This window comes from Aedes albopictus, chromosome 3 (assembly GCF_035046485.1).
Source record: "Aedes albopictus strain Foshan chromosome 3, AalbF5, whole genome shotgun sequence".
In the NCBI taxonomy this organism is placed as follows: domain Eukaryota; kingdom Metazoa; phylum Arthropoda; class Insecta; order Diptera; family Culicidae; genus Aedes; species Aedes albopictus.
Window position 1 is genome coordinate 185,731,918 of NC_085138.1, and position 22,455 is coordinate 185,754,372.

The window sequence follows — 22,455 nt, forward strand, 5'->3', positions numbered from 1 at the left end:
AAAACGATCGTGCTCGGATCCTTATTTACTTCGAAAAGGTTTCGCACTCTCGCACCCAAGTATATAAAACAACCGAGTACACAACATACCGTTTGTTTTGATTCGCGTAAGCTCGTAGTACAGCCGAGTTTTTTAAATTTTCATTGATGTGATATTACGCAAAGTTCCGTTACTTTTATTCAGTGGCGATGATGGAAGAAGCATCCGAACATAATACGGCCGGTCAGCATTTTTGCGGATTGTGCCGGAAATCGGTAGATTCTGTGACGGATTGCAGCACATCTAGTTATCGATACCTAGTACCCCTGCACACAATGTTCGACGTTTTTCGGATACCCACCGTAAGTTATTAGGATATTTTCTACGTAAGTACCTACAGTGCCTAATGTTATTAAAGCTTCATTGAATTTCAAAGTCAGAGACGAATCAGTCACGCTCAACGTTCGCCAGATCACGCTCCACCTGGTCCGTTCATCGGGCTGTTTTCGCTCCACGCCTTCTTGTATCATCCGGATGATTAGCAAACACCAACTTTGCAGTGTTGTTGTTCGGCATTCTGGTTACATACCCTGCCCACCGTATCCGTAAGTCCACTTTCAGGATGTTGGGTTCACCGTAGTGCAGTGAGGTCGTGGATAATCCTTCGCCACCACACACCGTACTCCTGCACGCCGCCAAAAATCGTCCTTAGCACGCGTCAAAAACTCTAAAGCTGTGCTAGCAGGTCCTCCTCCAGCATGGTCTATGTCTCGTGTCCGTAGAAGACCAACGGTCATATTATTGTCTAGTACATGGTACATTTGGTGCGGGGTGAATCTTTTTTGACCGCAGTTTATTGTGGAGGCCGTAATAGGCATGGCACGACTTGCACTGATGATGCGCCTTCGTATTTCACGGCTCACGTTATTGTCAGTCGTTAAATAGAATTCTTCCTTCACAACACGAGCCTTTGATTTGAACAGCTTGCTATCATGGGCTTTCTTTTGATGAAGTTCATCCTTCTAAAAATTTTCCAGACATTCCTTCTGTCATTCCTCCAGAAGTCACTTTTGGGATTCATCCAAGAATTCAAGAAATTTCTTCTGGTCTAGGAGGTTACTTCTAGGTTCATCAAAAAGTTCCTTCTGGGATTTCTTCGGGATTTATTTCTAGGATTTATCCAGAAAGTCTTCCCGGGATATCTTCAGGACCTTCTTCCGTAATTCTGGAATGCTGTCCAAGATTCTTCTAGGAATTCCCTCCGGGATTCCTTTAGGAATTCCATCAGGAATTGCTCCAAGAATTCTCCAGGAATAGATCAATGGAGCAACGTTTGTTGGGTTTCGTCGCATGAAAACAAAAGTGCCACCGTATATGGACACTCAGGAAAATTGCCTCATACTTAATGGCAAATATCCATGTGCCAAACCACATCCAAAGTATATGCAACCAATACCCGATTACGCAGGCAAATGAATAGTATGTGCTCTAAATTGTATGAGTCAAAAGTATGAGTCGCACTAATGGAAAACATTTGTTTACCCCCATTGCAAAAACCCATGTCCACATAGAAGGAATGAAGATCTGTTTCCCAGTGGACTTTAACATTGTGACAGCAGCCGAGTTATTTCAAACACACAAGGCTACTGTGGCGCTACCTGTTTGTTCTCCACGCTATCCACGCTGCTGTGGCGCTATCCATTCCTTCCACGCTTTCTTCTGGATTTTTTTTCTCTTGGAATCATCTAACAAATTCAGTCATGCTGAACTTTTTTCGCGTTTCCCCCAGAATCTCTTTCCGGGATCCCCAAAGAACTTCTTCCGAGATTTCTCCAAGAATTCCAGAGGAATAACTCTGGATGTTCATATAGAAGTTCTGACAGGTGTTCCTGGTGCAAATTATCCAGAAGTTTGCCATTAATTTCCATATGGAATAACTTCATGATTGTCTTTTAGAATTTCTACTGGGGTACCTTGCAGAATCCCTTCCTACAATTTCCTAATGTTTTTTTTCTCTAGCAATTATGTAAACTAATCCCGCAGAATTTTCTGCAAGGTTTCCTCCAATAATGACTTCTGGGCTTCCTTCTGTGAGTGCATTCAAAAGCAACTGAAAATCCCTTTTGAAACTCCTAGAGTAATTCCAGAATGTATTCATAGAGAAATCCTAGAAAGAATCTCTGAAGGATTTCTAGAAGAACACTGGAAGAATCTCAGAAGGAATTCCTCGGGAAATCCCTGAAGGAGCTCCTGGAGAACCTACAGAAGCAATTTTGTTAGGAATTCTTGGAGGAATCCTAACGGAATTTTTGGAGGAATCTTGGAGCGAATGACTGCAAAAATCCCGGAAGCAATTCCTGGAGAACGACCGGAAGGAATTTCACAAGAAATCCCAGATCTCTATGAATTTCAGAAAAAAAAACTCGTGGAAAAATCCCAGAGAAATTTACGAAGGAATTCTAAATACACTCCTGGAAGTCTCGTAAGGAACTCCCTGACAAATTCCGTTAGGAACTCATAGAAAAATCTTGGAAGATATGTCTCGAAAATTCGTGGAGGAATCCCAGAAGACATTCTTGGAGGAATTCAACTGTATTACAGTCAACTTTCGCTCGTTGCACTAAGCTCTTAGCCCAGTTAGTGAAAGACTTTCACTAGGTGGGCTGAGTTTTGAGCTGTCAAATAATCTTTAACAATAGAGATTCAGGGCTACCAACCTTGACAAATCGTGCTTCACGTCAAAAAGTGACGTTTGACTTCGTTTTAACTGGGCTATAGCCCACCTAACGGGCGCCCAGTTAAAACGTAGCCCACCTAAACGTAGCCCAACGACCGAAAGTTGGTTGACTGTATCTACGTAGGGTGGGGCGGGGCAAGATGGGTCAGTACCATTTTTGGGCGCATTACTCATGTTTTGATTATGTTAATAATATTGTTAGATGACCAGCATGAATATACAAAAGTTTGGGGCATTGATTGAAAAATTATTCACTCTCATTGGAAATAAAAAATAAAATGGTCTTTAGGCATTTTTCTTATGCGATACATTCCATATAATCTCCATATAAACGGCCGCGGGGCAAGATGGGTCACCTTCAATTTTGAACGTATTTTTGGAGCATTCAAAAGTTATTTATTTTTTATTGCTAGACTATCTCATAAATGACTTCAATCAAGCGGAATGAACGCTCAAAATTATAACATAAAATTATGATATTTTTTTAGTGAAAACATCGATTTTCAAGTCGCCTTAGGACCGCTATTCCAAATAAATTTATAAAATGTTTACCAGTAGCTCTTGTTTACTCAGTATGGATATGGAGCATATATGAATGCGGAACAAATCTTATATTTTGACGTTTTTCGTTGAGAAAATGTGAATTACTTAAAAGGTGACCCATCTTGCCCCGCACTTTTTTCACGGCGCAAAATCGATCACTTTTTAAAACTGCTTGTTTAACATCATATTTTGTATTTAATGAACTTTTTATCGACTTTTAGCATAGCTAACTAGTGTTATTAAAGAGTAACGGATGAATACAAACCAATACGATTTGAATTTACAAAGTTATGGTGATCCATCCTTAGGTGACCCATCTTGCCCCGCCCCACCCTACATGTAGTAGCTTCCGGAGGACTGTAATATCTACCAACTGGTAGTAGCGTTCTAGTTTGTAACTTTATACCTGTTTTCTATATTAAAGAACCATTGAAAATGACAATTTTGTTTTTATTTTCATATTATCTTTTCTGTATTCCACAGAATTGTACTGCTCCACAATCTTTATGTGACGGATGTTCAGACAAGCTACATTCTGCCTACGATTTGTATCAGTTCATGCTTCTTCCTGTACATCGTGATCCACCATCTCTTTCTGATACTGATACATTGAACATCATTGAATCAAACAGTTCCCAGAAACCGCTCCATCCATGCGACACCTGTGATCTATCCTTTGAGGACGATCTGTCACTACAACGCCATCAAAAACTGGAACATATGAAGCTTAGTGCTCATCATTACTTTTGCCAGCATTGTACTAAAACTTTCAAAACTAAGCGAGGACTAGACCAGCACTTGACCTATTGCCACAAAACTGACGACGATCCATTCCGATGTGATCAGTGCTTCCGCGATTTCGCAACCAAGACAAGTTTTATAAACCACCTGGCGTATCACGTAGATTTTCTGTGTAAATTTTGTGATCATGGGTTTTTGAATGAAGTCAAATTACTAGAGCATGTAAGAAACAATCACGTCGATCGATTATTTCGATGCAAGCGTTGCACGAAGACTGAACCGCTCAGGAAAACCTTAAACAGACATTTGCGGTCAGCACACAACGTTCATCAAGATGAGTTCTATTGCGGTCACTGCTCGAATGGATCATCATTCGATGATCTTGTGGCACTAAACGATCATATGCAAGAGGTGCATAAAAGCCCACAAGCGATCGAAGGAGATTACGCGGAACTTTTGAACGAACCTTTCTTTGCCAAGGATATAGCTTTAGAACTAGAACTGGACAAATCGAGACTTGAGGAAAATAAGGAAGATTTTTTAAAGCAGTTCGATTTAGTGCGATCGAGAAATTCTGAAAAATCAAACACACTCAATCCAAACAAGATGATCTTGGAAGAGTTTTTGGACGAAGCTTTCGAAAATGATCAAGTGTGGGCAAAATATATCGAAGGTGGTGAGGAGTACCTGATCGACAATTACGATTTCTATTTGGAAGGCCCGACGTCGAACAAAGTCATATTTAGATACAAATGCCCCCAATGCGACGCTGGTTTCATGAAGCAAGTTGTTCTTACAATCCATTTGGCCGAAACGCACGGTGTTGCTTGCTTGGTGTGCAACGATTGTGGTGCCAATTTTCGAAAACTGGTTGAGTATAGAGATCATCGCCGGGAACATCTCAAAGACAATGCCAGATTTGTGGAGAACATTATCCCGGAAGCGGAAGAAGCCCTATCATTGGTGCAGCAGGAAGACAAGGAGTATACAGTTTGTGAAAAAGGAACAACTTATGTGTTCACCTGCAAGCTATGTGATCGTACGTTTGCAAAGAAAAGTAACTTTGAAAAACATAAATGTTCTTTTTACGCTAGTTCATCAAAATCGGAAGAAAAGGGTTCCGTTCTGAAATCGAACCCGCAGTTAGGCGGAGATCCCACATTGCCCGATAGTCTATTTTGCACCTTATGCGATAAAAAGTTCATCTCAATATCGGGCTTGAAATATCATCTCAAACGACACACTGACATCAAAGCATTTTCTTGTGTCTACTGCAGTAAAAAGTTTACCGCCAACTCCAATCTGAACGCTCACATACGCAACAAACACAGCGAAGACAAAAGCCATCCCTGCCCGGAATGTGAGCAATGCTTCGCCTGCAAGGATCATCTTTCGAAACACATTCGTTCCAGACATCGTCAGGAGCGGGCGTTCAAATGTCCGGAATGCACGAAATGCTACTTCCAAAAGTCTCACCTGAACGACCACGTGGCTGCGTCCCACCTGGGGTACAAGGCGTTCGTGTGTGAACTGTGCAACACATCGTACAGTTGCAGGGGTTCACTGAGAAGGCATCTGGCGAAAAGCCATAATCGTTAACGTTGAAAATAAATACCTGTTGTAAATTCGAAACGAGTGTTTCCTCTAACGAAAGAACTACCTAATACTAATGGTTAAAGCATTCGAGTTGAAACCGAAAGTGGAGTAGCTATTAACAAATTTAATATTTGTCTTTCTTCTGCTATTCTGCTATTATCAACACATCCCCTGGCTTTCGCCCATCTGCGTTGTCTTTTCACTAGGCAATACGTCTACCAATTAATGTTTATGGGCTTGCCGGACCAAGTCATGTAGCTAAGCCAAACACCCCACCTACAACTGTTGGGTAGGCACCATTGTCCCGCCCACTGGTCTTTTACAGCTAGTTGTAGGTGCATGTGTGCGTGTAAGTATTGGTATATGTGTGTTAGTGTTGATGTATTGTAGGCGCCAACTCGTTCTAATTCACTCTGATTGCTAACACCCTATTGAACCATTACCCTTAAATCTGTCAATCTATGAAATAGAATGAGTTAAGCGCCTGGACATAATAGTCAGTTAATCAAACAAGGAATATTAGTATTAAAGTGAAGATATAACGAAGCAACGCCCCGAACCTCGAGAGCACAAACCCCAAGAACCAAATGACAGGCTGCGCGAACAGTCGATCGACTGGTCACCACCAGTGAATAACCAATCGAGCAAACCCTCCAGCACAAACCGCCACCAGCTCTCCCGACCTACGCCCAACAAATCCGAGGCACAGCCCAGCCATAGCTTCACCTTAAAACCAAAATCTAGATTGCAGAGCGCAATACTTCCCAAGTAACCACGCAGCTCGGGCCACAAATCACGCACAACACGTCACAAATAAGACAAACACTACCCCGCCCGTACAACCGAAATCGATCTAGGGTAGAGAAGGGTCTCTTTCCACTCCAACCCACACACACTGCACTCATGCATCCATCACGACCAGAGCCGCACGGTCACCTGGGCTGCTTCTATCTGCATGACCTCACCCAACCCGTAACGCAGAGTTTAAATCCCTCTCTTGCATTACAAAGCAGTCCCTCTTCCCAAAGTTTGTGCGTGGAATAAATGAGATTATAAAGCTGAAGAAATCGTCACCAACTCAACCGCCAACAATGAGCACTCAATGGTGTCGGTAGAATCAATGACGACCTCCTCAGTCCCAAACCCAATTATCCTACACTACCCAAGTAACCACAATGCTGAAGCCGTACGCACTGCACGTACGAAGTACATACAGACCTACCCTGCCCCCACTCGCATAACAGTCCCATTTGCAAAAAGTGGGAATTGAGAAAACGGCAGTTGAAGTTTAAAAACTTGTTTCCATATAAAACTTTGAAAAATCGCCAAAATTTGAAAAATATTTCGATCATCTCGAAACTTTCACAGATTGCCTTGCACATGAATATATAACTGTAAAAAATATTACAATCACTACAAAGTTGTTCAGTTTTGTGTTACGTAACACAAAAATTCATGATGGGACTGTTATGCGGGTACTTTTGATATGGGACGCTCATAACTTGGTATTTTTTTTACACATTGACATTAAAATTCGTAATTTTTATTTTTGTTTTTGGAAGTACATCAAAAATGATGACTATTCATAACGTTAATATTGTATCTCAAGTTTGACTACATTATTTTTATAGTGTAAATGATGATTTCGATGATTGTTACGCAAGCGCAAATAGATGCGCAATCGGACGCGCAGGTGTTCTGGGAACACTGCCGTCATTCTATAAATGAAAATAAACGAACCGAGCAGGTTCTCTTTAGTGTTCGTACTTTCAACCAGTAAACACGCGTAGTGCTCATTATCAGAAGAAAACCCCCCCGAGTGTTAATATTACCTTTAAAGTAAATCATAATTCGGAAGTAGTCCGGTGGTTAAGTGGTTCGAGGAACGAGCTGGCCAATCCCGCCAATTTAGGACCGGATACTCAGAATTGTGCAGTGGCGACGAGGTAACAGGAGCGGCGGACAGTTTTCGGCGCATTGGAACGGTGACACCGAGCAACAGACCCCATCATCCGAAATCGCTGCGGCGGCGGCGGCGGAGCAAATTTAATCATAGGGTGAGAAAGGCCCGGTGCACAGCATCAACCCTAGCAAGGTAATAGTGACAGAAAGTGAGGGAAAAGTGTACAAAAAGTGATTTCGGTGAAAATTTGCACATTTTGGTGTTGTGAAACGCCATTTGCTTTTGGTGGCGTAGGCCGTGTAAAAGCATAAAGAACAATTACCATTGTTGGTTTTCTTTTTATTTGCTATTTTTTTTGTGGAACGCAACCATTTTGTATTGACTTAACATTAACAGTGCTTTCTCTTTCTATTTGGAGGATAAATCCACAGCGAGCGGCAATCCGGGTTGATTTCGGGTGCTGCAGGATCTTCGCTATAGCTGACGAGTGGCTGGTGATTCCCTTCCCGCTGGGTGGCGGACGGTTTGTTTTCTCCCCCCGCTGAGTGTTGGACGATTCATTTTCTCTTCCCGCCGGGTGGCGATCCTTACCTAGCCTGTAAATTGCGGTGAGCGTGACGTCGATCGGTGAGTAACCATTTTGTTTTTCTATCTGGTTTTATACATTAGACTGGTTCAATTTGTTTGCATATTTTTTTTGTGAAAAGTTTGAAAAGTTTTTAAAATTAGTGTTTTTTATTGTTTTTGCTTAGATTTTTGCAAAATGGCGTATGTAGTGGCTCCAAATATTGAACCCTACCGAAAAGGCCAATCTTTTGCGGGATGGATGCGTCGTTTAACGTTCCATTTCCGAGTGAATAAAGTACAGGACAATGATAAGAAAGATCAGATGTTCATGCTGGGCGGGGATTACCTGTTCAGCGTGACCGAAAAACTGTATCCAACGGAGGCACTTTTGGATGAAGTTGCCTACGATGAGCTAGTTCAAAAGCTCAAGGAACGTCTTGATAGAACTGATTCTGTTCTACTACATCGTTACCATTTTGGCTCAAAGCTGCAACAACCTGGTGAAACGGCAAGCGATTTTGTTTTTACTTTGAAGCTCCAAGCTGAGCATTGCGAGTTCGGCGACCAGAAGAACCGACTCATTTTGGATCGTCTTCTGGTTGGCTTGACGGATAACAATCTTAAGCATCGCCTCCTCACTGAGGACAGTGCCAAATTGACCCTTGCTCAAGCAGAAAAGATTATCGCTACCTGGGAAATGGCGGCGACTCATACTAGAGCTTTGGCGAACAACGATGGTGTCGGCTTGGTAGGTTTTGTGAACGATAGATATCCTGTGACTGGAGGAAGAGGAGCTGTTCTTCAACGAGTGAGGGACTTAGGCCAGAGTTACCGTGGCCCGGTGAAAAGCCGACTCGGTGCGCGGCCAGAAATCCGGCCGGCCGAGGATTCCCGTCGACAGGATTCCCGAGTTCGATTCCAGCGAGGTTCCCAAACGCAGCAGCACAGGCACCGAGATTCATCTGCTGGCCCATCTAATCGCAGAGTACAGCGAGGTGACGAGCAGTGGCCGGTAGATCAGCGCTATTGTAGCTACTGCAAGCGCAGGGGCCACGTACGCAGGAAGTGCTACAAGATGAAGAACGAGAGGAACAGCGAGGTCAACCACGTTGAAACCCAGGAGGTAGAGAGCAACACCGGAAGCTTGAGCCAGCTGGCCGAGCGACTGGACCGATGGAGATCCGGTAACTGGGATTCGGATGACAATGATTCAGGTGATTTACAATGTATGCATGTTACTTCTATTAATAAGATAAGTGATCCCTGTTTATTGAATGTTTCTATTGAAAATAACACTGTGCAAATGGAGGTTGACAGTGGCTCTTCCGTTACAGTGATGGGCAAAAATTTGTTCACTTCTAAATTTGACCTTCCTCTAGTCAAAAGTTCAAAGCAATTGATTGTGATAAATGGTTCCAGGTTAAAAGTTTCTGGTGAAGTTGGTGTTAGAGTTAAATATAATGGTAAATCAGCTAATTTGACGCTTTTAGTGCTTGACTGTGACTACCAGTTCATTCCTTTGCTGGGTCGACCATGGTTGGACGAATTCTTTCCCAACTGGAGAAACTTTTTTGGCAATTTGATGCCATTGAACAACATTTCATTGAATCAAAGTGAAGCACTAATAGCTGAAATTAAACTTAACTTTTCTGACGTTTTTGTCAAGGACTTTTCTAAGCCAATCAAACATTTTGAAGCTGATTTGGTTTTAAAAACTGACATGCCAATTTTTAAAAAGGCTTACGACGTTCCTTATCGTTTAAGGGAGAAAGTTTTAAAATATTTGGACAAACTTGAAGCAGAGAAAGTGATTACTCCTATTCAAACCAGTGAGTGGGCATCACCTGTAGTTGTTGTCATGAAGAAAAATAATGACATACGACTAGTAATTGACTGCAAGGTTTCTATTAATAAGCTCATCATTCCAAATACTTATCCTTTACCTGTTTCTCAGGATATTTTCGCTAGTTTGGCTGGATGCAAGGTTTTTTGTTCTCTTGATTTGGAGGGCGCATATACACAACTGTCTTTATCTAAGCGATCAAGGAAATTTATGGTAATTAACACAATCAAGGGACTTTTTACCTACAATAGATTGCCGCAAGGGGCTTCCTCTAGTGCATCTATTTTCCAGCAAGTTATGGATCAAGTATTGCAAGGTATTGACAACGTTTGCGTCTATTTGGATGATGTGCTTATTGCAGGAAAAGACTTAAATGATTGCAAAGCTAAACTTTATAAAGTTTTAGATAGATTGTCTAAAGTAAATATCAAGATTAACTGGGACAAATGCAAGTTTTTCGTAACTGAATTGGAGTATTTGGGTCATATGATAAGTGATAAAGGTTTAACACCATGTTCAAGCAAAATTGCAACAATACGGGAAGCAAAAGTTCCAACAAATGTGACTGAATTGAAGTCCTTTTTAGGACTTATCAATTATTATAACAAATTTATTCCCAATTTGTCTTCAAAGTTGTATTACTTGTACAATTTATTGAAGAACGACGTGAAATTTGTATGGGACAGTAATTGCAATGAAGCTTTTGAAAATTCTAAAAAATTGTTACTTGAAACTAACTTTCTTGAATTCTATGACCCTGAGAAACCAATTGTTGTAGTCACAGATGCATCTGGCTATGGTTTGGGTGGAATTATTGCTCATATTGTGGACGACGTTGAGAAACCCATTTGTTTCACGTCTTTTTCGTTAAATGCAGCACAGAAGAAATACCCCATATTACATTTAGAAGCACTTGCACTTGTATGCACAATTAAAAAATTCCATAAATATTTGTATGGTCAAAAATTTACAGTTTTTACCGACCACAAACCATTAGTGGGGATTTTTGGTAAAGAAGGCAGGCATTCAATATTTGTGACAAGAATACAACGCTACATTTTAGAACTATCAGTGTATGATTTTGACATACAGTACCGTCCTTCCGCAAAAATGGGCAATGCGGATTTCTGTTCGCGATTCCCATTGGAGGTGGCAGTTCCCAGTGCATATGATCAAGAATTTGTAAGAAGCATCAATTTTGGGGACAACTTGCCTATAGATTTTTCAGCTATTGCTGAAGAAACAGAAAAGGATACCAGTTTACAGAAAATTATGGGTTTTATGCTCAATGGTTGGCCTAAAAGGATAGACAAGCAATTTGTTGATATTTTTACGAATCGGAATGATTTGGAAGTCGTTGAGGAATGCTTGTTATTTCAAGAAAGGGTTGTAATACCACAGGTATTACAAGGCGACATTCTAAAGCTTTTACATGGCAACCATGCTGGTATCGTCAAAATGAAAAGATTAGCAAGGCAAACGGTGTACTGGTTTGGAATCAACACAAATATTGAAAAGTTTGTTGCTGCTTGTGACATCTGTGCAAGTATGGCAATCGTTCCAAAGCAGAACATAACTTCAAAATGGATACCTACCTTGCGACCTTTTAGCAGAGTTCACATCGACTTTTTCCATTTTGAGCATCGTACTTTCTTGCTGATGGTAGATAGTTTCTCTAAATGGTTGGAGGTAGAATGGATGAGGAAAGGTACAAACACTTCAGAGGTTTTGACGAAACTTATTGAGTTTTTTGCTCGCTTTGGATTGCCGGACGTCATAGTGTCGGACAATGGTCCTCCTTTCAACTCTCATACATTCAAAAGTTTTCTTCAAAAGCAAGGCATAAAGGTTTTGAACAGTCCTCCGTACAATCCTGCTAGTAATGGCCAGGCGGAGCGACTTGTTAGGACGGTGAAAGATGTGCTCAAGAAATTTCTTTTAGAGCCAGGAATGTTAGAGTTGAAGTTGGAAGATCAGATAAACTTATTTTTATTTAATTATAGAAACAATAACTTGACGTTGGAAGGTAGTTTCCCTTCTGAAAAGGTGTTTGCTTATACACCAAAAATGTTGATCGATTTGGTTAACCCAAAGAAACACTATAAGCAAATGCTTGTACCACATAACCCCAATGATGAAGCAAAAGCTAGTCAAAATGAAAATACCGATCAAACTGATCAGTTAGATGCACTGATGCCAGGGGATTTGGTGTGGTACAAGCATAACATTCCACATTTACGCGAAAAATGGATAAAAGCATCATTCTTAAAAAGGTTCTCTAAAAACTTATTACAGATCATGGTTGGAAACGAGGTGGCTACTACGGCGCATCCAACACAAATCCGGCTCGTTAAGGACGGCCATGGATCGGGTCAGCCAAGACGATCGGTGCGGGTGGTCGAGACTGGTCGGTCAATGCCGGCTACCGTCGAACCCGAGAGAGCGCCTGTGGAAGGAGTCGATGTCTGGCTGCTACCAGATCGGAACAGTGATACAGAAGATAGAGAACAAAGTGATGGATTAGCAGATAGAAGTAATAGAGAAATAGCAAGTGATGCATTCGGAGTTCATAGGAATAGGAAAAGAAAGTTTCCGTCGGAATCGGTAGTGCCTACTGGCCTACCCCGGCGATCGAAACGGATTAGGAAATCTAGATTAGACAATGAATTCGAATATTATTAAATGTTACTCCTTTATTTTGAATTACTGTTCGATCTTTTCATAAGGAGGAAGAGCTATTGTATCTCAAGTTTGACTACATTATTTTTATAGTGTAAATGATGATTTCGATGATTGTTACGCAAGCGCAAATAGATGCGCAATCGGACGCGCAGGTGTTCTGGGAACACTGCCGTCATTCTATAAATGAAAATAAACGAACCGAGCAGGTTCTCTTTAGTGTTCGTACTTTCAACCAGTAAACACGCGTAGTGCTCATTATCAGAAGAAAACCCCCCCGAGTGTTAATATTACCTTTAAAGTAAATCATAATTCGGAAGTAGTCCGGTGGTTAAGTGGTTCGAGGAACGAGCTGGCCAATCCCGCCAATTTAGGACCGGATACCCAGAATTGTGCAGTTAACTCAAAAGTGATGAAAAGTCAAATGGGACTGTTATGCGAGTGGGGGCAGTACCCGCACCACCTAAGCAAACCACCTAGGCCAAACGCAAGCGAAAAGCGGCGCCACCACTGTTAAACCACGACTATACCAGTAGGTATAATCGCAATTCAGCAATCGTAGATCCATTCCCCGCTCCTACTCAGCCCTAACGATCCATAGCAATGCTTGTCAATATATGCACCCCACACACGCAACCCCCACAACCCAACAGTATAGTCACTTGAGTATCCCTGGGATTTTGATTACATGATGGTCAGGGATCACAGCCATCAAAACGTTCCACACTTTGCCAGGGCTTGTGACCTGTAGTCATGATGATTTTCGCTATGGGAAACCATGATGGCTAGCGGTGTTAAATTTAATATTTGTTGTTCTTACACGTAAAATAAATCTACGCTAACGTGGGTCGATAACTATGACAAAAATCGATCGAAAGATTGTAGGTAGCATATCGTTTATCAAGACGAAATCCCAACACATCTACACTGTACCTACCTAGTGCATAATTGATCAGACAAACGCCGACTTTCATACAAAATGGCCAAGTTTGGGATGCTGTAACTTTGGCTGGCGTTGATGGATTGAGCTCAATTTTTGACACGGAACTACTAATATGCTGAATTTTACGAAGTACAAAATGTTTTCGTTCACAGGTTTGGGCGTGACAAGACGTTCAAAAGGTGCAAAAGTGATCGGACAGCGGCACACGTGTAAATCAAAGGGGAAACGCGTTACATTGGAACCCAGCAGAACATCGCAGCAGAGGCAGACCCAGAGGCTCATGGCGGCGTAGCCTTCATAACGAAATAAAGCAAGTCGACAGAAATTTGACCTGGCCATAGGTCAAGGCGATGGCTGAGATCTTTCAATTCGACTCTCTGCACCACCGTGGGTGCTCAGAACTGAAAGTAAGTAAGCAGTCGAAGTTAAGCAAACACAAGGGTCTTTATTCGAGGCGCAATGGCGTAGCCAGAAATTGTCTCTGGGAGGGGTTTAATGGTCAATGATACCTTTATTGATTTTACACTAACATTTCGTTAACAGCAATGAGCAATTCCCAGAATAAAAATTGCATCGCAGCCGAAAAATTTTTACGACACAAAGCGCTTTATACTGAAAATTTGTTCCACAAATTGTAGCTTCGCGGGGGGGTGGGGGGGGGGGGGTGGTGAACCCTTCCCCCCCCCCCTCCCACACTTTTAAGGATTTCTTTCGCATTCCGTTAATAAGGCACCATGTGAAGCACATATTTAGTCGCAAACTGGTTCATCGATCAGATGACTTTATTGGTTTCTCGATGAAATCAGATTCAAGAAAGAGGACCCACTATGCTGTGAGCGATTAATTCATATGTTTGTGTTTTGTATGTATATACACTAACAGGCATGCAGAAGTAACGATATGCCCTCGATAATATAATTAGCTGCTAGACGAGTACTATTCTTGCGTCACGGGTTGAAGCCTACATTGAAGCTAGAGAGAACCGAGATTTTGGTGATTGGCGGTGTGTGTGTGTAAATAATATTGTTCCTTATTCGAAGAAAAGCTTGTACGTTAAATGATTTCTTTCTATTATTGTTATCTTTGGCGTTGGCCAGAACTGAAGAAATGTTCAAAGTATGGTGCAAATTAAGACCTGGTTGGTGGCAATCAAGCAGCCATAAATCGAATGCTTAGAGTGCTGTCGACACTTAAATTATATGAAGGGGTGCACGTGTTTCTAGAATGTAAAGAGAGCGTTTTTATTCATTTATCGATTTGCAGCGGTTTGTCGTTTTGTTTCTTGTGAAGCGGTTTTTTAGTGATTGAAAATTGTCAAATATTTTTCGTTTTCGTTCTAATTTACTTTGTGAGTTTCCGTCTTACAGAACTAGATTTGTAGATGAAGTATAACGAGTTTACTTCCAAGATACACTAATTCAAATTGTAGATTCCGGTATTAAGTAGATCTTAACTATTGAGGTTATTGTTTCATTTTTATCTTTTCCTTTAATTAGTCATATTGAGAATGTTTACAGTGAAACCCAATCGGTATATACTGAATTGTGTGCAATAAAAAAGGAATGATATGGCCTGGAATTTTGTAAGCATTTGATAATAAAACATGACGATCTTACTTTGCTTGAGAAATAGAATGATAATATACCCTGTAAAACAATTTCGGAACAAAATGGACAGAAAGAGACGGGGAGAGAGAAAATCTCAACAAGTTGGTTTTTGTCAAATTCTACTTAACCGTTATGTGTCCGACAATTTTTTTGCTTTTTTCTACACCGTGCTTTTTAAATGGGCGCTGGGTACCCGGGTACCCTGTCGGCCACATAAGGGTTAATATTACGGGCAGATCAACTGTGTTTGTTTATTTGCTAAATATATAAAAATCTATGTTTTTCTCATGCGTTAGTAATATACGAGCTTCAGATTAGCCTAGCGTCACACGATTTGGTTTACATCAAATTGTAAATGCCTTCTCGTTGCGAATGCATTTCCAAGAACATCGAGCTTTTGAGAGACACTTCCAAGTGATCTTGTAAATATATTGTGTCAATCAATTAATAGCGAATAGAACAGCATAAATAGCTTAAATATATTTCGCAAAATATGGATCCGTTTGCTTGTGTTGCGTACGGGATTGCGATTCTGGGAAATAGTAATATATGTAAATGTTACAAAACGGAAGTAAATCCATTTGTGTTTACACGGCTCAACACTGATTTTGTTCAACTGCAAATTATACCATTGCATCGATTTTGATCAAAATTTCATATGTATCATCCTGCATTGCTTGCAAGACAAGTGGAAGAGAATTGAACGCAGAAGGGTGCTTTTGTTGCTTTAATAGTTGAGAACGAAAAAAATAAAAATGGTTCAAAAGTGAAAATATGATGTCCGTGTCATTGTTAAGAAAAGCAAGAATTTATCGCTTGAATTCAAGCGTTTATACTTAGTAGTTCTTTATATTGTATTCAAATGTTAGAAAGATTTCTGTTTCATTTGAACTATAATCATGAACATCCACCAAGGATAGCCGTTGCTGTTGCCGATGAAAATCTCACATATTTATGTGAAGCTCTCTAAATTGTGTTACGTAAGACGTAAGACTTGATCAGGTAAAATCATTGAATTGAAATTTGAAGTTTCTTTTCAAACCCTATCGGGAAGGTAACATTTGTAGCTGACCAAACTCAAGTTGGTTTTGTTGAGCCGTGCTGTAAATAGACTAGATGAACCTAATATGTAAATTAAAAATATATGATAAAAATGACTTCGTCTACAAACTGAATCAAAAATAAACACTATATTTAAAACTTTAAATAAAACAAAACAATATTTATGAAATGTGAGAACGGTGCAGATATTTGAAAGTATTTCCTATAGTGTAAGTTTGAACTGAAGTTAAACAAGTAGGTCTGTAACTTTTTATATCACAAATACACAATTACAACTTGACGCATAAATTATCTCAATATTCAAACTGTAGTTCCATAAGCAGCACTGAAAACGGCTCGTGAACTATCAGTATCTAGCGAGATATCTTCCGGGCTGGCCAAGTCCACCCTAATCTGCTCCAATTGAGCGTCATTCTGAGAGTTAGTGCTAGCGCTATTGATGTTTCCTGGTCCGCCGCTTGTGCTGCTGCTATAAGTGTAGCTGGTGTTACGTCGACGATTCACTTGCGCCTCCTGAGCTCCATTGCCTCCGCCCCAATTTCGCAAAGTCCAATGGAAATGGGTAGGAGCAGGTGGCGTTTCTTCCCCCGTGGCATCCTCGTTCTCATCGTCCGCGGCGGCATCCGGCTTGTCCACTTCACCCAGAATGGTCGATGGCATTATAATCGTTACCTCTCGGTTCGTGCAAGGTAACGTTTCACTAGCCCCGGCTATCATATCCATGCTGTCCTTGGTCCCAGAGTTGGAAGAGCTTGAATCCAACGAATCGATACTGGAATCGATTGCGGCTAATCCATCTACGCTTATGCCCACCGAACGATTTCCGTCCCCGCCGGATTCCCTAAAACGCACTATCGCTTCCAGATCGCCCTGACACTCTTCTATCGAACGCAGGATGTCCCAGCATATGTCCGATTCAATCGGAATGGGATGGTCCGAATCACGGTTGTAGATTGATATGGCTATATGAACGGGGTGCGGAATCGGAAGCGGAATCAGCAGCTTATCGGCGGCATGTGTTTTCACTTGTTTTCGCTTCCACGGTTTCCAGTTGTTGCGGGACTTTTGCGTCGGTATCGGAGACCGACGAGCCCTCACCCGTGGAGTGGTCAGGCCCGAGGAAGTGTCACTGTAGGTGGGTAAAAATCGAAAGGATGAATTGAATTATCTGTTTAAAATTAAAATAGAGAATTTTGACATTCTCTAAAGAAATCAAAAGAAGATTCTTGTTACATGGTAAATTGTGGGCATTTGCCTCTCCAAACTTAAGGTGCTTGAGGTTGAGCTTTATTTGATTGCCCATAGTTGCTACCCCAGTATCGCAAGATCATCAGATGTAGATTCTACACTAACACAAAGAACCAAAGAGATAATCTAGCAGTTATTTGGTTTGGTTCTCAGGTATCTTCAGTCTAAAGGTGTTGATGATTTTCAATATTATACGAGAATGGCGCCTGTAACGTCCGACTGCGGGTCATTGTGAGGCAGAAGTTGAAAAAGATGATGCAATCGCACACCCACGACAAACCGTGCATACCACTGCGTCTGCGCAAGTTCATGCGGATATTGAAATGTCTATTAAATGACTGCTAAGGCAGAAGTTCCTCTCGGAACGTAGATTGTCGTTTGAATGATGAGGCACAGTTCGCGGATTACCGAATTGTACGTCTCTGGTTCTAGCAATGGCTATGGACAGGGCATACGAATATACATGAATATACACATATATGTAGAGATGAAGAAGGAAGTAGAAGAAAATATAAAGTAGGAGGCAAGGGACGTGCCGGGAATTGAACCCAGGACTTTTTGCATACGAATCAAAAGCAGTAGCCATTAGACCAAGCAAATTGTTGAACGATTAGTACTGTAATTTGTTTCATCATTCATTTTCCCTGCATAATTCCGAGGTAGTACATACATATCTAGCGAACGCTCATTTTCAGCGTAGGTGCATTATAAATGTTTGTTTACAATGCAAAACTATCACTAAATGTGTACTTAACAACGCAGCGTAAAATATTCACCAGGACGCGGTCTGTTTTTATATCTGTGGGCCCACGCAATAAAAATCCACGCAACTAATTTTCGCGCAGGAGTCTAAACAGGTGGAATCTCCGCAATAATTCCCAATGAATTTCAATTCCATGCATTTTCTACGAGGAAAAATTAAAATATGTTTAGTCTAGAACCCAAATGTTGAACGAATCCTTCTTCTTATGATGATCGATTCACGCTCATTATTAAACGGTTGACTCCGGTAGTCGTAGTTTCGAAATATCTGTTGCAATTTTTGTCAGATGTTCATTTTCAAGTTTCAGAAAGCTTTCGGAGGGCTTCCCGTGGGTTAAAGGGGGCTTCAAGGCGTATCAAGGATTTTCAGAGAGTTTCAGAAGGCTTCTGGAGGGGTTTCCAGAGGATTCAGGAGGATTTTTATTGGGCTTTCAGTGAAGCTTTATGGGGTTTGCATAGGGTCATAGGGTCATTCGGGTTTCAATATCAACATTTTAAAAACAATACGCTCGAATTCTCGCATTTGTTGTTCGTAGACCACGAGAATGCAGGAAATCGACATTCTAAGCCAAAATAGGAGACATCGTTGTAACAGACGAACCCGGTTAGGGTAGTACTTCGAATGCAATTTGTCCTTTCATTCCACAGAATCGTAACTTGTTCTATGGCCCACTTGGTCAAAGCGCCGGACTAGCGATACAGAGTCGTGGTTCCGAGTCCCAATCAAAACCATTTGTTCACAAATTTATCTTTCAATGTGTCAATTGAATGCACTATGCCGTCAAACATTTCAAGCTTGTATGCCTGCTTTCAAAAAAGTTTTCAGAAATGTTTCCGAGGGGCACTATTTTAAGACGCTTCTGGGGGTTTCAGTGAGTAATTTCCATGAGATTTTCAAGGAATTATAATAGGGGTACCAAGGGCGTTACAATTAATTTCAGGAGGATTTGGATGTGGTTTTAAGGATGTTCCAGGTTGCTCTTAAGGAGGTTTTTTTAGATGTTTCAACGGAGCTTCAAAGCGTATTAACGCGTTTCAAGGGAGTTTTACAGGGGGTTCAAGAGAAGTTCCAGTTTCAGAGAAGTTCTGGAGCTCCGTGAAACCACTTGAAACAAAAGTCAACTGTTGTGTATTTTCGGTTCAGCATACTGACAGATTCCATCATGGATTCCATAATGCGTTTTTTTTTTGAGTATAATAAGCACAATCAACTGACACATTGAGACCGCAACGTTTAAGAATTGCGTGATAATGTTTCCGAACCTATGTTTCGAATCGATATACGTGATTTTACTGTGATTGTGTGATTTTTAATTGTACATATCAGGTGATAGGATAGTACGTTAACAACCACTATAAATTCCAAAAATCAATTCACTTACTTTCTCTTCTCGGCCCGTCTGGAGTTGATCATGACCCGCGAGCGAGGGTTGAAGGCGGAAACCTCCAAGTACGGCGAGTGAACTTGAATGTTACCACGCGGGGCGTACACGTTGCCCAAGAGATCCGGCCCATTGATGCCCATTATATCACTAGTGTTTTGTACCATTTCAGTGTAACGGGATAGATCTAGCTGCGAGTGAGGTTCCAGCTTGAACTGAGTGTCACTTTCCGACAGTGGAGTGAGAAAATCCAAACTGAATATATCGGCGTACAGCATTCCGGCTAGACCCGCCCAATCGGCCACGGAGAGACCCTGTAAATAGAGAACGTGAGGCGTTACGGGGCGGTTACTTGTGTGATGATTGACCTTTTGATAACTTACCTTGGCATCCCAAAATTCGTCCTCGCTGATAGACAGCCTTGCTATAACATGAGACGGATAGAATTTCTCCAGCATGTAAGCCGACTGCTGGATAACTATCTTCAGTTCCATTGTGTTCAGTTTGATCCTTGACTTGACAGCGGTCGTCAGCCCGGTTTGAAGATCTCTTCGACGTTTCTCCAGTTTTTCGTGCAAGGAAGCCATTAGGTCTTGTCCCTCGCGCTCCAGTTGACGGTAGGGACCGACGTTTTTCGATAGCTGTGCCGAGAACGGACCGAAGCAAGCTTCCACAAATTGGCTGAAATCCTTTTGTGGTTGGCATATGACGGTTTCCATCGAATGTTGATAAGCCTATAAAGAAACGTTCCTTTGTAGTGTATTTGTCTTTCTCATGTCTAGTAGTGCCACTAGTAGAGTAGTGTCCACAATAACCAACAATTGTAGAACAATCATCATAATTACCTGTAATTCGTCCAGCTCCATCTTGGCCTCGAACGCAGCCAGTGCTTGCTCGGGTTTTACTAAGAAGTAGTAATCCAAAGCCAAACCAGGTCCAGCAATACGTTTAACAGCAAAACTATCGCTAGCCGGAACGCGGCCACATTTCTTGATGAACAAATGAAACGTGATTGAGTCCCAAAAGAGACGAAGCCAGTACCGAGCAACTCCCACAAACAGAACCAAAACCGACACAACAGGACAGATGAACGAGGCTACTATCAGTGCCACAACGGGTTGTATCAATCCCTGCATTATAATGTTCCACCCAACGGCTTCCAGCAGGATGCAGTAACGATTCCGACGACTTTCATCCGGACAGTCCAGATCGTACACCATCATCATGTAAACGTGCAAAGTCACCGTAATAAAGGGCATCCACAGTGGGGCTGCGATGGCGAAAGCTATACTACTTATACTCACACTGATACAAAGCAACGGAAACAGGGTCATTATCAATAATGAGCCAAGAAAACCCTTTATGAAATAGTTATACAATCGATTGAGATGCCGTGTCATGCCTTTCCCTATAAAGCCCGTGTCCGGTTCTGTTTCAAAGTGCGTCCTAGCTTTCGAGATGTGTCGCCACAATTCCACCAGCCTTGAGCACATCGTTTGAGTAATGCTGGTTTTACGAGGGAACAGAGTACCATTGACCTGAGACAATTCCAGATCTGCCATAAACGGTTTCACGCAAAGTAGAGCTCGCAAACCCAGCGGACTGCACCAGGGCACAATGACGCCCAACAGGAACATCATGTTCCAAGTCCAGGTCCAGGTACGCTGGAAAAGATTCAACAAACGCCACATTGGCCATCGGGTGCTCGTGGAGCGTACCAGTTCCTTCTCCACTAGGAACACTGGCTGACTAGGATCCGACCGGGGGGTAACTATCGATGTGGCCTGCTGTGTTATGACCGTTGGTATCACTTCCGAGTGGCCCTGGAAGCTGCGCCGGATGATCCACGACTTTGGTGACCATATTCGGCAAGCCCACTGGAAGTTGCGCGTTGGTGTTTTGGCATTTTTCAGCTCCTTGAGCAGCACCGGCTCCCTCTGAGAATAAGAATTGCGTTGTAAAAATCTCCACTAACTGAATTTTGATATGTAAAGCTACGATTTTCATATGTTATTGGCAAACAAATTCAAAAATCATCGCGTTTCATGGTAAGTACTCGTTCCGAAACTTTTAAACTTACCTCCTTCATGAATGCCATATCGCGCGTCAGAAAATACACCGACTGGTGCAGGTTGTGCTTTTGGGCTATTATGAGTGCTTCCTCGTGGGCACCCCAAGTAATTTTCGAAATTTTGGATTGCTCTCCGGCCTCCAGCTTTGCCCGTAACCAGGGCCCGATGCGGGACAATACCGGATGTTGCTCCTGAAGAAGCTTCCGATGCTCGTCACGAGATTTCTTCAGCTCCTTTTGTATTTTGTCGACCGCCCTTAAAATGAGAGATAAGAATGTTAGAGATACTTTTCTTCATCCGGTAATAGTTAGCTTACTTGTGCATGATAACAACTGACTGTGCCTGTTGTACCAACAATTGTGGTATATTATCTCCTAGATCGGCTAAATCGCTATTCGACAGTATAGAAGTATAAACCCGCTGCAAGTATTCCTTCATGACGGCCTCGTTTACCTCCTCTTCAATTTCGGCATCGGTCATTTTGCGCTCCCGCAGCTCGGCTATCAAACGCTCGCGGAAATGCAGAAACCATCCGCGAGTTTCCTTTTCCAAAATTCCTACCAATATGGGCAGTGCTTTGCGCATAATATCTTTGGAAAACAGTCGCAAATCTATATCCTGCCCTTTGGGTGTTACGTACAGATACGGAACGGGCTGTGCCTGCTGACAATTAACGTCGAACTTTTCCATTGTGGCTCGGCGAAGTTGATGCCGGACGTAACTGCAAAGGGCATCCAAACAGTCTTCGTACTCACTCTGGAAAAAATAGGGTTGGAATTAGTCTGTTTTTC

General features: G+C 41.8%; 2 protein-coding genes across 3 annotated transcripts in view; one reads left to right on the forward strand and one right to left on the reverse strand.

The window, feature by feature from the left end:
* Positions 1–2: 2 nt before the first annotated feature.
* LOC115269343 (zinc finger protein Xfin-like) lies at positions 3–5,684 on the forward strand. The gene is made up of 2 exons (XM_062856532.1): positions 3–341; positions 3,743–5,684. The coding sequence occupies exons 1-2, from the start codon at positions 189–191 to the stop codon at positions 5,597–5,599; spliced, it is 2,010 nt and encodes a 669-aa protein (XP_062712516.1). The 5' UTR covers positions 3–188; the 3' UTR covers positions 5,600–5,684.
* An 8,595-nt stretch (positions 5,685–14,279) lies between these two features.
* LOC109398846 (uncharacterized) overlaps positions 14,280–22,455 on the reverse strand; it is a 58,952-nt gene continuing 50,776 nt past the window's right edge. For both annotated transcript variants that reach the window (XM_029862903.2, XM_029862904.2), the window contains 6 exons: positions 21,981–22,420; positions 21,673–21,919; positions 20,438–21,529; positions 19,976–20,326; positions 19,593–19,906; positions 14,280–17,329 (listed from right to left, as the gene is read on the reverse strand). In XM_029862903.2, the coding sequence (XP_029718763.2) occupies positions 16,501–17,329; positions 19,593–19,906; positions 19,976–20,326; positions 20,438–21,529; positions 21,673–21,919; positions 21,981–22,420 (3,273 nt within the window). In that variant the 3' untranslated portion in view covers positions 14,280–16,500. The remainder of the gene's footprint in view (positions 17,330–19,592; positions 19,907–19,975; positions 20,327–20,437; positions 21,530–21,672; positions 21,920–21,980; positions 22,421–22,455) is intronic.

Bases quoted from the DNA above. Each gene is read 5' to 3' on its own strand.
- LOC115269343 (XM_062856532.1), top strand. From the start codon at position 189: ATGATGGAAGAAGCATCCGAACATAATACGGCCGGTCAGCATTTTTGC. The intron at 342-3,742 runs GTAAGTTATTAG...TGTATTCCACAG, and splicing joins ACGTTTTTCGGATACCCACC to AATTGTACTGCTCCACAATC.